This window comes from Pelobates fuscus, chromosome 6 (assembly GCF_036172605.1).
Source record: "Pelobates fuscus isolate aPelFus1 chromosome 6, aPelFus1.pri, whole genome shotgun sequence".
NCBI lineage: Eukaryota > Metazoa > Chordata > Amphibia > Anura > Pelobatidae > Pelobates > Pelobates fuscus.
Window position 1 is genome coordinate 184400880 of NC_086322.1, and position 13340 is coordinate 184414219.

The following is a 13340-nucleotide window of genomic DNA, read 5'->3' on the forward strand; positions in this document are numbered from 1 at the left end:
CATATAAATCCTATTTTTGAAATAAAAGATGCTTTCCTTTTTGTACAGTTTAGGAGTGGAGGGTATTTCAAGATCTTCAACAGATAATTGTTTTAATTCATCGAATATGGTGGATACAAGTCCGACAAATTTATTGTTTGACAATATTGACAGAGGTTGATCTCCAGAGGGAGGTTTGTGAGGGATCCTAGAAAGAGCACCAGCTTTCTTGTTATGAGATCCAGGTCTATAAACTATTTGAAAGTTGAAACGATCAAAAAAAAAAAAAAGACTCCATCTTACTTGACTAGACAATAAAGTTTTATTGGTATTGAGGTATTCAAGGGTTCTGTGGTCTGTATAAACAACTATAGGAATTTTGTTTCCCTCTAGAAGATGACGCCAATTCTCGAAAGCTGCTTTCATACCTAACCATTATTTTTCTCCGATGGGATAGTTATTCTCAGCTGAGGTTAAGGATCTTGAGAAAAAGCAACCGGATGGATAGGATCTTGAGGAGTCTTTTGTTGTGAAATAACTGCTCCAATAGCAGTATCAGATGCGTCTACTTATCAGACATAAAGGAGGGATGGATTTGGAAGGTGTAGAATGGGAGCAGTTGTGAATTTCTTTTTTAGAGTATCCAAGGCAGATTGGGCGTTGTCATTCCAACAAAATGGATGTTTGTTGCCAGCGAGGATATGGAGTGAATGAGCTATTTCAGAAAAATTCCTAATAAATTTCCTGTAAAAATTTGCAAAACCAAGAAACCTTTGTACATCCTTGGTGGAGGAAGGGATCGGCCTTCAATTAAGAATGCAGTTTATTTTAGAATCATCCATTCTTATTAAATGAGGAGAGAACATATCCAAGAAAAGTGAATCACTAACTTCGAATAAACATTTTTCTTGTTTAGCAAAGAGTTTGAGTTCTCAATCTGGATAGAACCCAGCGTACATGCTTCCTGTGATCTTTAAGGTTATAAGAATAAATTAAAATGTCATCTAGGTAGATGATGACACATGTGTCTAAAAGGTCTCTGAATATATCGTTGATGAAATGTTGGAAAGTAGCAGGAGCATTACAGAGCCCAAATGGCATGACAAGATATTTACAAAGGCCATATCTGGTACGGAAAGCTGTTTTCCATTCATCGTCTTCTTTTATTCTAATTAGGTTGTAAGCCCCTCTGAGGTAAAGTTTGGTGAAGACAGTTGTGGTTCTTAATCTTTCGATTAATTTGGGAATTAATGGTAGAGAGGATAACCGTGTTTAACGGTTATTTTGTTTAATGCACGGTAGTCGATTATGGGGCAAATAGTTTGATCTTTGTTCCTTACGAAGAAGATCCCTGAAGCAGCTGGAGAAGTGGAAGGACGTATGAATCCTTTACGGAGATTTTCCTCAAGGTAATCCTTAAGGGCTTCTAATTCAGTCTCAGAAAGAGGGTATATGTGACTGTAGGGGATGGAAGCACAAGCAACTAGGTCAATTGGACAATTGTAAATCCGGTGAGGAGGAAGAGATTCAGCTTCTTTCTTGCTAAAAACATCAGAGAAGTCTGAATAGCATTCATGTATTATTTCTTCTTTAGTGATTTGAAGTATAGGAATGTGAGAAAAACATGTTTCCTTACAATAATCTGACCTCAAAGGTGAAGGAAAAGGGAGACCAGTGAATTAGAAGATCATGAGTTTTTAACCAATTGATACCCAGGATGACTGGAAAAAGAGGGGATTTTACAATATCAAAAACAAGAAATTCGGAATGGTTATGATTGATAGTTGTCCTAATAGGAATGGTTTCATTTTTTATTGGACCAGAGGGTATTAAAGAACCATCAATAACTCTGATAGAAACGAAAGATGTTTTTTGCCCACAAGGAATTTTATTGTTTTCTATAAAGGATGAATCTAGGAACACCCCTGTAGCTCCAGAATCGATAATGGCATAAGTCTGGATTCTTTCTTTGTCCCCCTGTAAAATTAGGGATATAGCAAAATGAGGAGAGGAGGAAGAGGGAAGGGTTTTCAATATTGTAGTATGTATTTTTTGCTTCCCACCCTTGGAGCGTTGTAACAGTTGGCATTCTTGCAAAAGATGTTCATTAGAGGCCCAATACATGCAGAGCTTCAATTCCCTCCTTCTCATTTTTTCTTCAGAAGAAAGGGGACTTTTAAGAATACCGATTTCCATAGGTTCAATTGGTTGAGAGGGTTTATCATGGACTCTTGTAGCAACAATTGTTTTTTTCCAGAGTGAACTGGTGAGTGCTTTCTCTGATTCTTCTGTCTATACTGATAGTTGAATAAGTGTATCAAGAGTAGGAGGGAGTGTGGTTCTGGACAATTCGTCTTTAACGATTTCAGATAATGCCAGACGGAACTGATTGCGCAGGGTGATATCGTTCCATTGGATTTCCAATGCCCATCGCTTGTACTCAGCGAAATAATCTTCTACAGGTCGGTTTCGTTGTTGTAGTGTTCTTATAGTAAGGTCAGCAGTGGCTTGTTTATTCGGGTCGTCATATAGAAGGGACATTGCCTCAATGAAATCATCTAATTAATCCAGTATGGGATCCTCGTTTTCCAGAAAGGAATGAGCCCAGGACATAGTTTCTCATCTTAGAAACGAGATCACAGAACAGACTTTAGTTCTGTCAGTGGGGTATGACCTGGGTTTAAGGGTAAACAAGAATTTACAAGAATTCAAGAATTCTCTGTATTTGGAGCGATCTCCATAAAACTTTTCAGGGTTGCAGACAGCAGGATCACTTGCGGAATGGGAATCCCCTAGTGGTGAAGAAGCCTGGTTTTGGATCTCTCTAACATAGGAGAGAATTCTCTCGTTCGCAATTTGTAAATCCTGCATACCCTGAGTAAGCATGTCGACTCTATGATTTAAAGAGGCAATTTGGGAAGTAACATCTGCTGGTTCCATTTTAAAAGGCTTAGTGATTCTGTTTTGCCACAATTAGAATAGATGTGGAACACAACTGCATATTTGAAAATTCCTTATTATTTAACAGAGTGTGATTGAAGATAGGAAAAAAAATCCTTCAAATAAGAACAGATACTGTAGCTTTAAGGATTCGTAGATATTGCAGGTTTTAGTTGAAAAGCAATAGTAACTGTAGCAGAGATATTGGTAACAGAGTTTTAGTGGGGGCAGTGTTTGTGGTGTGTGTGTGGGGGCAGTGTTTGTGGTGTGTGTATGGGGGGCAGTGTTTGTGGGGCAGTGTGTGTATGGGGGGCAGTGTTTGTGGGGCAGTGTGTGTATGGGGGGCAGTGTGTGTAGTGTGTGTGGGGGCAGTGTGTGTATGTGATAACGAATGGCGTTCTTGTAGCAGACCTCGAACTAACTGTTCGACGTAAAGCTGAAATACAGACACTTGAGAGAACTTTGAGAATTAATAGCCATCAGCCTGTAGTGATCCTACAGGCATATGATCAGAAAGAGGCCTTACAGAATCTATATATCAGCATGTTGAATGCAGTGAAGCACATTAATATTTAAGGACTGAAATAATGTATTATCTCTTAAACAATAGCAAGGCATGAGAAATGCAGACTTTGCTTGCACAGAATGTCATCTTTCACCTTTTTTAATGATGCTATAGTAGTAAGGCATTCTGTTTTTTATGTTTAGTTGCTATATGGTTCAGCATACTTGTGTTTGTGTGTAAAACTCCTCAGTTTTAAGAGCCTGAATACATGCATTTCTCATTTTATGTTCCTCATTCTGCTGATGTGTCTGTATGTCTGTCTGTATGTCAGTATGTGTGTGTATGTCTGTATGTTAGTGTGTGTCTGTTTTTAGTATGTGTGTGTGTGTGTGTCCAGTGGCGTACACACAATCCATGGGGCCCCGGTGCGAAACTGATCTGTGGGCCCCCCTGACACAGACACACGCATGCACCCCCCCCTGACAGACACATACATACACCCATACAGACACACACACACACACACACATACATACAGAGACACAGAGACACACACATACAGAGGCACACACACACATACAGACACATACATACAGAGACACAGACATATACATATACAAAATGCTTTCTGTTTCCTACCTTTTGTGCCTTTCCCTGGGGTCCAGTGGGGGCCAAGCCTGATGGGAGTTCCCTCTCTGACTCCCTCCTCCTTCCTCCCGGGCGGGCTCTGATGGCTGGGAGGAGTGACCCGGGAGTCACTTCCTCCCAGCAGTGATGTCATCACAGGGGGCCTGGTTGCACTGTTAAAGCGCCCAGCGCTGACCGGGCCCCCTGATAATCCATATCAATCGGGTGGCCCTGACAGCATGAGCCACCCGATGGACGCCCTTGAAAGATGGGCCTGGCGGTTTGCCACGTCACAAAACTTGGCAGTTGGTACCCGGTCGCAGGGGTCCGCAGGGTGGACGGGTCCCCTGGAGTGACTGGCCCGGTCGCAGCTGCGACCCCTGCGACCGCGGTATGTACGCCACTGTGTGTGTCGGTATTGTATCTTTCTGTGTCTTAAACAGGCCTTAAACTGTGTTAGGGCCCCCAAAATTTCTGATGGCTGCCCCGTACAGACCAGTCCCGCTGAAGCGTTTGGGATACTCCAGCTCGTTGTAGGGTCTGGAAATGGAGCAGTGAGAAGCGCTTGCTGGATCCATATAGAGGGGAGGTGGAACAGAGAGCCAGGGTACTGCTATATTCATTTAGTGGATTGTAAAAGAGGAAGAGAAGAGGAAAAAATAGGAAAAAGGTAAGTTCGGCCTGACAGTCTTTAAAGTTTAATTTATTATAGTAATATTAGAATACATTTTATAGATAGTTTAAGCACCTTTACACAAAACCTATTTTAATGTAGTGAACTGACTAGTGGATATAAAAAAGACTACAGTAAAAATAACACAGAGAGGATGGAACCATCTCTGTTTGAGAAATCTCAAGCAAGGGAATATAGATACGTTCTAAAACCCGAGAAACATATATGTATAAATTACTGCTGAATTGCCAAAACAAAGTTTTTCTTCTGCTTTTTCAGACTTCTTCAGCGAGTCTCCTTGGTTTGCGAAGGAATCGATACAGTATCTTCCATAAGTCTGAATAGTATTCTTATTGGCAACACAAACAACATGTTCTCTCGATATGTAAGTAGAAATTATTAGCAACTTTGGTATATGGAAGGTTTGAAGAAACTCAAAATAAGATTATTATTTGTGTTCAATTCTTAAACCTAAAACAATGACAACAATTCTCGTAATCCTTTATAGCTTTTTGCATGCAAGCCCTTCCATCATTACAGATTATTATGATTTTTTCTTTGCTCAGTGGTGCTCCTGGGGGAAAACCCCATAAAATATTCTGACTTTGTCATTTATCTGTAAGGTATTTTGCCGTGAACCAATCGGCATATAATAATCTCCACCTCACACAGCCAGAGTCTCTGGAATATCAAAGTCCATCCAGTCCAAATAAAGTCTTTAATTTATTAATTCAAGAAACGTTGAAATGTAATAAGGATAGAAAATTAAAGCTAAATTCTTAAAGAGCTAATATATTAAATTACAACATACCTCACACGACTTGCATAAAAATATTTACATAGGCAGTATCATATCCAAGATGTACATAAAATCTGCATATTAAAACAAGGAACCTCTGTTCATTTCCCCATTACTATACCAGACTTCAAAAAAGGGGGAAGTTTGTCTAACCCAAAACTTAGGACAAGTCACTTATCTAAATGCAAATGTGACCTGCTCCTGTATGCTAAAAGATAAATAATAAGTACATGGATAGGTGTGTGTGTGTGTGTGAGAGAGAAAGAGGAAAAATAAATAAATCTATATCAAGATTTAAAAATTAAGAGCTAAAAACGGTAGTAAAGGTCAGCAACTCATACAATATAATATACAATAAATCACAAAGCCATGCAAAGTGGGACTAAACAGGTGTGTGTATATATAAAACTTTAAAAGAAAAAAATAAGAATAAAATGGAAAAAATACTAAAACAATATATTATAAAAAATTACACAGTTCAAAATCCTTATGAGGACCGGACAGGGCTAAAGTCTCTAATTGAAAAATCCATTGCATCTCCTCCTGTCCGATCTTACAAATAAAATCACCTCCTCTCCAATCCTTAGTTACCGGTTTAACCCCAGAAAATTCCAGGCCACAAGGGTCCTGCCCATGTACCTTTATAAAATGTTCTGAGACACTGTGACACGCCACACCTCCTTTTAATATTATAAATATGCTCTCTGATCCTTATGTGGAAAGGATGTGTCGTCCTCCCCACATACTGTAGTTGACAAGGACATTTCAGTAGATATATCACATTATCACTATGACAAGTAATATGTTCTTTAATTGTGAACTCTTTTTGTGTTTTTTCTGACTTAAATTTGAATTCTGGTTTCCCATTAGTTTTGTTTCGTGTTTTTACATGCAGAGCACATCTTTTGGTCGTCCTAAAAAAGTGTCTAGTGGTCTGTTTTTCCTTTCCTTATAAAAACTATGAACTAGAGATTTGGGGCACCTCGAAAGGTGATCCTAGGTTTAGATGGTAATATTTCACCCAGATCTTTATCTGTTTTAAGTATTGGCCAGGATTTTTTTTATAGTTTGTTTGATTGATCTATGTTGATTATTAAAATCAAACACTAAAACATCCTTAAAGATATCCGGGTCTCTGGTCCATTTCTCTGTTCTTTGCCCCTCTGTATTAGTTCTATTTGTGTCACATCTTTTACTTCCCCAAGAGCTTTCTCTAAAAATGTCCTCAGGGTATTGCTTTTCTCTAAATTTGTTTAGAAGGTCCTGCGCTTGCTGTTGAAATACTGCCTCTTCAGTGCAGTTATGCTTTAGTCTAAGGAATTGGCTCTTGGGTATATTGTTTAACCAGGGAAAGTTGTGTCCATTGCTATAGGTCACATAACCATTTACATCCACTTCTTTAAAAAAGGTTTGTGTTTTCAGGACTCCTTCAGCATTAATCTTAAGGGCTAAAAAGTCAATAGACTGTGTACTAATATTGCCAGTAAGGTGTATTCCCCATGTATTGTTCAGGAAGCATAAAAAATCTTTAAAATCTTCTTCTCGTCCATCCCAAATAAAAATCATATTTATATAAATATTATAGGCCAGCACTTGTGCGCTCCAATCATGCTGCCCATATATAAACGATGCCTCCCAATGGGCCATAAAAAGATTAGCATAACTGGGTGCATAAGTACTGCCCATCGCCGTCCCTCTTAATTGGAGAGAAAATTTAGAATTAAACCAGAAATAATTATGTTCAAGAGTCCATCTGATACACTCAATCAGAAAGTCAATCTAGTTCAATGTCAAAAGTATGATCTAATTCCAGGAAGTATTTGACAGCCGCACAACCCTTATCGTGAGGTATACATGTGTATAGGGAGGTAACATCACAGGTAACTAGATAATATCCTTCTTTCCATACAAAGTCCTTAAACATCCTAAGGACATCAGTCGTGTCCTTTAGGAAGGACCTTGTTTTATTAACCCCTTAACGCCGTTACGGCGTACCATGCCGTCGCGCTTTAAATGGGCTTTAAAGCCGTTGCGCTGGCATGGAACGCCGTAACGGCTTTCTGGCCCAGGACCTCGGCGGTACTTACCTCCGCCGCGATCCTTCTGGAGGGCCTGGCAGCCCTCCTCCGGCAAGTGAGGCCCCTGGGGGCCATGTGATCGCTCTCAAAGAGCGATCACATGGCCCCCTATAGCTGGCTATGGATCTGCCAGCAGGGGGGCTGTCTGAAATGTCAGACAGTCTCCCTGCTGGTAGGAAGAATAAAAAAAAAAAATTACACATGTGTAAAAATAAATTAAAAGTGTATATGTGTATATATATATATATATATATATATATATCTCTCAATGTCCCAGACTCTGGCACTCAACCTCAACGAAAAAATGTATATCAGCTGTATATTACCAGGGTGCCTCCAGGCCAATGGATAAAAAGGTAGAAATCAGGAGCACTCGCTTGGATTTTCCAAATGTAGATAAACTATTTAATCACACCTTCAACATCAATGTTTCGACCCTTCAGGGTCTTTATCAAGATGATAAGATGATCTTGATAAAGACCCTGAAGGGTCGAAACGTTGATGTTGAAGGTGTGATTAAATAGTTTATCTACATTTGGAAAATCCAAGCGAGTGCTCCTGATTTCTACCTTTTTATATATATATATATATATATATATATATATGTATATATATATATATATAATAAATACACAAGATCCAGCGCACTCTCCTATCTACTAAACAGCAACTTCAATGTTGACAGATTTTATTAGTTTGTAAAAGTTTTTTTTAAAAACACCTAATCTAGGCAAAAAAATGGGGATTTAGTTACATTATATGATCATACATTGCATAAGCCTGCCACAACGTCAATGTACCCCATCTTTGGCAGGTCCTACTCTCACAGTCTAATGTCTGCTCTTATGAGATTAACCACTTACTTGGGAAAAAATTCCATCTGAGGCTCTCTGCAGTACAAGGCTAAATAGGGACCTGAGATGAGGCACCTGTAACAGGGAGGGGTGCAGAACCAAGGAGTTGGCTAGACTCCCAAATATATATAGGAAACATGGGGGGATGGTTGCACTCACCTAAACATGCTTAAATGGGGTGCTGCTGGGGGCCATATTATACAATAAATACACAAGATCCAGCGCACTCTCCTATCTACTAAACAGCAACTTCAATGTTGACAGATTTTATTAGTTTGTAAAAGTTTTTTTTAAAAACACCTAATCTAGGCAAAAAAATGGGGATTTAGTTACATTATATGATCATACATTGCATAAGCCTGCCACAACGTCAATGTACCCCATCTTTGGCAGGTCCTACTCTCACAGTCTAATGTCTGCTCTTATGAGATTAACCACTTACTTGGGAAAAAATTCCATCTGAGGCTCTCTGCAGTACAAGGCTAAATAGGGACCTGAGATGAGGCACCTGTAACAGGGAGGGGTGCAGAACCAAGGAGTTGGCTAGACTCCCAAATATATATAGGAAACATGGGGGGATGGTTGCACTCACCTAAACATGCTTAAATGGGGTGCTGCTGGGGGCCATATTATACAATAAATACACAAGATCCAGCGCACTCTCCTATCTACTAAACAGCAACTTCAATGTTGACAGATTTTATTAGTTTGTAAAAGTTTTTTTTAAAAACACCTAATCTAGGCAAAAAAAATGGGGATTTAGTTACATTATATGATCATACATTGCATAAGCCTGCCACAACGTCAATGTACCCCATCTTTGGCAGGTCCTACTCTCACAGTCTAATGTCTGCTCTTATGAGATTAACCACTTACTTGGGAAAAAATTCCATCTGAGGCTCTCTGCAGTACAAGGCTAAATAGGGACCTGAGATGAGGCACCTGTAACAGGGAGGGGTGCAGAACCAAGGAGTTGGCTAGACTCCCAAATATATATAGGAAACATGGGGGGATGGTTGCACTCACCTAAACATGCTTAAATGGGGTGCTGCTGGGGGCCATATTATACAATAAATACACAAGATCCAGCGCACTCTCCTATCTACTAAACAGCAACTTCAATGTTGACAGATTTTATTAGTTTGTAAAAGTTTTTTTTAAAAACACCTAATCTAGGCAAAAAAATGGGGATTTAGTTACATTATATGATCATACATTGCATAAGCCTGCCACAACGTCAATGTACCCCATCTTTGGCAGGTCCTACTCTCACAGTCTAATGTCTGCTCTTATGAGATTAACCACTTACTTGGGAAAAAATTCCATCTGAGGCTCTCTGCAGTACAAGGCTAAATAGGGACCTGAGATGAGGCACCTGTAACAGGGAGGGGTGCAGAACCAAGGAGTTGGCTAGACTCCCAAATATATATAGGAAAAACTTTTACAAACTAATAAAATCTGTCAACATTGAAGTTGCTGTTTAGTAGATAGGAGAGTGCGCTGGATCTTGTGTATTTATTGTATAATATGGCCCCCAGCAGCACCCCATTTAAGCATGTTTAGGTGAGTGCAACCATCCCCCCATGTTTCCTATATATATTTGGGAGTCTAGCCAACTCCTTGGTTCTGCACCCCTCCCTGTTACAGGTGCCTCATCTCAGGTCCCTATTTAGCCTTGTACTGCAGAGAGCCTCAGATGGAATTTTTTCCCAAGTAAGTGGTTAATCTCATAAGAGCAGACATTAGACTGTGAGAGTAGGACCTGCCAAAGATGGGGTACATTGACGTTGTGGCAGGCTTATGCAATGTATGATCATATAATGTAACTAAATCCCCATTTTTTTGCCTAGATTAGGTGTTTTTAAAAAAAACTTTTACAAACTAATAAAATCTGTCAACATTGAAGTTGCTGTTTAGTAGATAGGAGAGTGCGCTGGATCTTGTGTATTTATTGTATAATATGGCCCCCAGCAGCACCCCATTTAAGCATGTTTAGGTGAGTGCAACCATCCCCCCATGTTTCCTATATATATTTGGGAGTCTAGCCAACTCCTTGGTTCTGCACCCCTCCCTGTTACAGGTGCCTCATCTCAGGTCCCTATTTAGCCTTGTACTGCAGAGAGCCTCAGATGGAATTTTTTCCCAAGTAAGTGGTTAATCTCATAAGAGCAGACATTAGACTGTGAGAGTAGGACCTGCCAAAGATGGGGTACATTGACGTTGTGGCAGGCTTATGCAATGTATGATCATATAATGTAACTAAATCCCCATTTTTTTGCCTAGATTAGGTGTTTTTAAAAAAAACTTTTACAAACTAATAAAATCTGTCAACATTGAAGTTGCTGTTTAGTAGATAGGAGAGTGCGCTGGATCTTGTGTATTTATTGTATAATATGGCCCCCAGCAGCACCCCATTTAAGCATGTTTAGGTGAGTGCAACCATCCCCCCATGTTTCCTATATATATTTGGGAGTCTAGCCAACTCCTTGGTTCTGCACCCCTCCCTGTTACAGGTGCCTCATCTCAGGTCCCTATTTAGCCTTGTACTGCAGAGAGCCTCAGATGGAATTTTTTCCCAAGTAAGTGGTTAATCTCATAAGAGCAGACATTAGACTGTGAGAGTAGGACCTGCCAAAGATGGGGTACATTGACGTTGTGGCAGGCTTATGCAATGTATGATCATATAATGTAACTAAATCCCCATTTTTTTGCCTAGATTAGGTGTTTTTAAAAAAAACTTTTACAAACTAATAAAATCTGTCAACATTGAAGTTGCTGTTTAGTAGATAGGAGAGTGCGCTGGATCTTGTGTATTTATTGTATAATATGGCCCCCAGCAGCACCCCATTTAAGCATGTTTAGGTGAGTGCAACCATCCCCCCATGTTTCCTATATATATTTGGGAGTCTAGCCAACTCCTTGGTTCTGCACCCCTCCCTGTTACAGGTGCCTCATCTCAGGTCCCTATTTAGCCTTGTACTGCAGAGAGCCTCAGATGGAATTTTTTCCCAAGTAAGTGGTTAATCTCATAAGAGCAGACATTAGACTGTGAGAGAAGGACCTGCCAAAGATGGGGTACATTGACGTTGTGGCAGGCTTATGCAATGTATGATCATATAATGTAACTAAATCCCCATTTTTTTGCCTAGATTAGGTGTTTTTAAAAAAAACTTTTACAAACTAATAAAATCTGTCAACATTGAAGTTGCTGTTTAGTAGATAGGAGAGTGCGCTGGATCTTGTGTATTTATTGTATAATATGGCCCCCAGCAGCACCCCATTTAAGCATGTTTAGGTGAGTGCAACCATCCCCCCATGTTTCCTATATATATTTGGGAGTCTAGCCAACTCCTTGGTTCTGCACCCCTCCCTGTTACAGGTGCCTCATCTCAGGTCCCTATTTAGCCTTGTACTGCAGAGAGCCTCAGATGGAATTTTTTCCCAAGTAAGTGGTTAATCTCATAAGAGCAGACATTAGACTGTGAGAGTAGGACCTGCCAAAGATGGGGTACATTGACGTTGTGGCAGGCTTATGCAATGTATGATCATATAATGTAACTAAATCCCCATTTTTTTGCCTAGATTAGGTGTTTTTAAAAAAACTTTTACAAACTAATAAAATCTGTCAACATTGAAGTTGCTGTTTAGTAGATAGGAGAGTGCGCTGGATCTTGTGTATTTATTGTATAATATGGCCCCCAGCAGCACCCCATTTAAGCATGTTTAGGTGAGTGCAACCATCCCCCCATGTTTCCTATATATATATATATATATATATATATATATATATATATATAACGACATACAAAGTGTATTTTAATACTAATATAAGTATATATATATATATATATATATATATATATTAGTAAAATACACATAGAATGACATTGCATATATATAATATGTATGTATATATATGTGTATATATATATATATATATATATATATATATATTAGATCTACATATATATATATATACAGAATGTGGCGTATACTGCGCCCAAATATTATACGTACATACACCTCTGCGAGGAAAAGTTGGTAAAATACCTCGGAATAATAAAACAGAAAAAAATAATAGTGCAATACAGTATATAACAGTGCAAATATTTGTGCTAGGTAACTGTAGGAAAAACACTCACATACGGTAGAGCTATATAAGAGCTCTACTTTTTTCAGCGTGGACGGTATAATCCCCGTCTAAGGATGTAAGATGGTAAAGATGGTACTGGTCCTCCAAATGCACAATGGGGATAAAAGAGAAAGAGACGCTTTGATAGTGTAGTAAGTACTATAAAATCAGGGTAGTAAGATAAAGTAATGTACTTACAATTTGTAGAGCAAGACTTGCTCTAGTTATCACAGCATGGGTGGTACTATCCCCACCTAAGGATATGATGGCACCAGGTAGTTGAACAGGACATAAAGGAATAATAAATATAAAATAATAAAAAATAGATGTCTAAATGTATAAAATAGACTATTTATTATAAAATATCACATATAAAAGTATAGGTACAAATGTCCAAAAATAAGGGGGTCCCACTTATTTTTGGACATTTGTACCTATACTTTTATATGTGATATTTTATAATAAATAGTCTATTTTATACATTTAGACATCTATTTTTTTATTATTTTATATTTATTATTCCTTTATGTCCTGTTCAACTACCTGGTTCACTCTCCACTGGACCACCAGGGATGGATGGCAGCAGCAGCAGGATCCCCCCTCCCAGGCATAAGGGAAGAAGGGAGGGGGGATAACTGATCTGCCCCCACCTCCACTGGACCACCAGGGAAGGCAGCAAGGAAGGATCCCCCCTCCCTACATAAAGTAAGAAGGGAGGGGGGATATTAAGTAATGTACCCCCACCTCCACCCC

The 13340-nt window shown here is 39.2% G+C and overlaps 1 protein-coding gene across 3 annotated transcripts in view; it reads left to right on the forward strand.

Moving 5' to 3' along the window:
• Positions 1-13340, forward strand: part of LOC134614594 (beta-mannosidase-like) — an 80365-nt gene that overhangs the window by 25683 nt on the left and 41342 nt on the right. For all 3 annotated transcript variants that reach the window (XM_063458564.1, XM_063458565.1, XM_063458566.1), the window contains exon 3: positions 5004-5109. In XM_063458564.1, coding sequence (XP_063314634.1) covers positions 5004-5109 — 106 coding nt within the window. The remainder of the gene's footprint in view (positions 1-5003; positions 5110-13340) is intronic.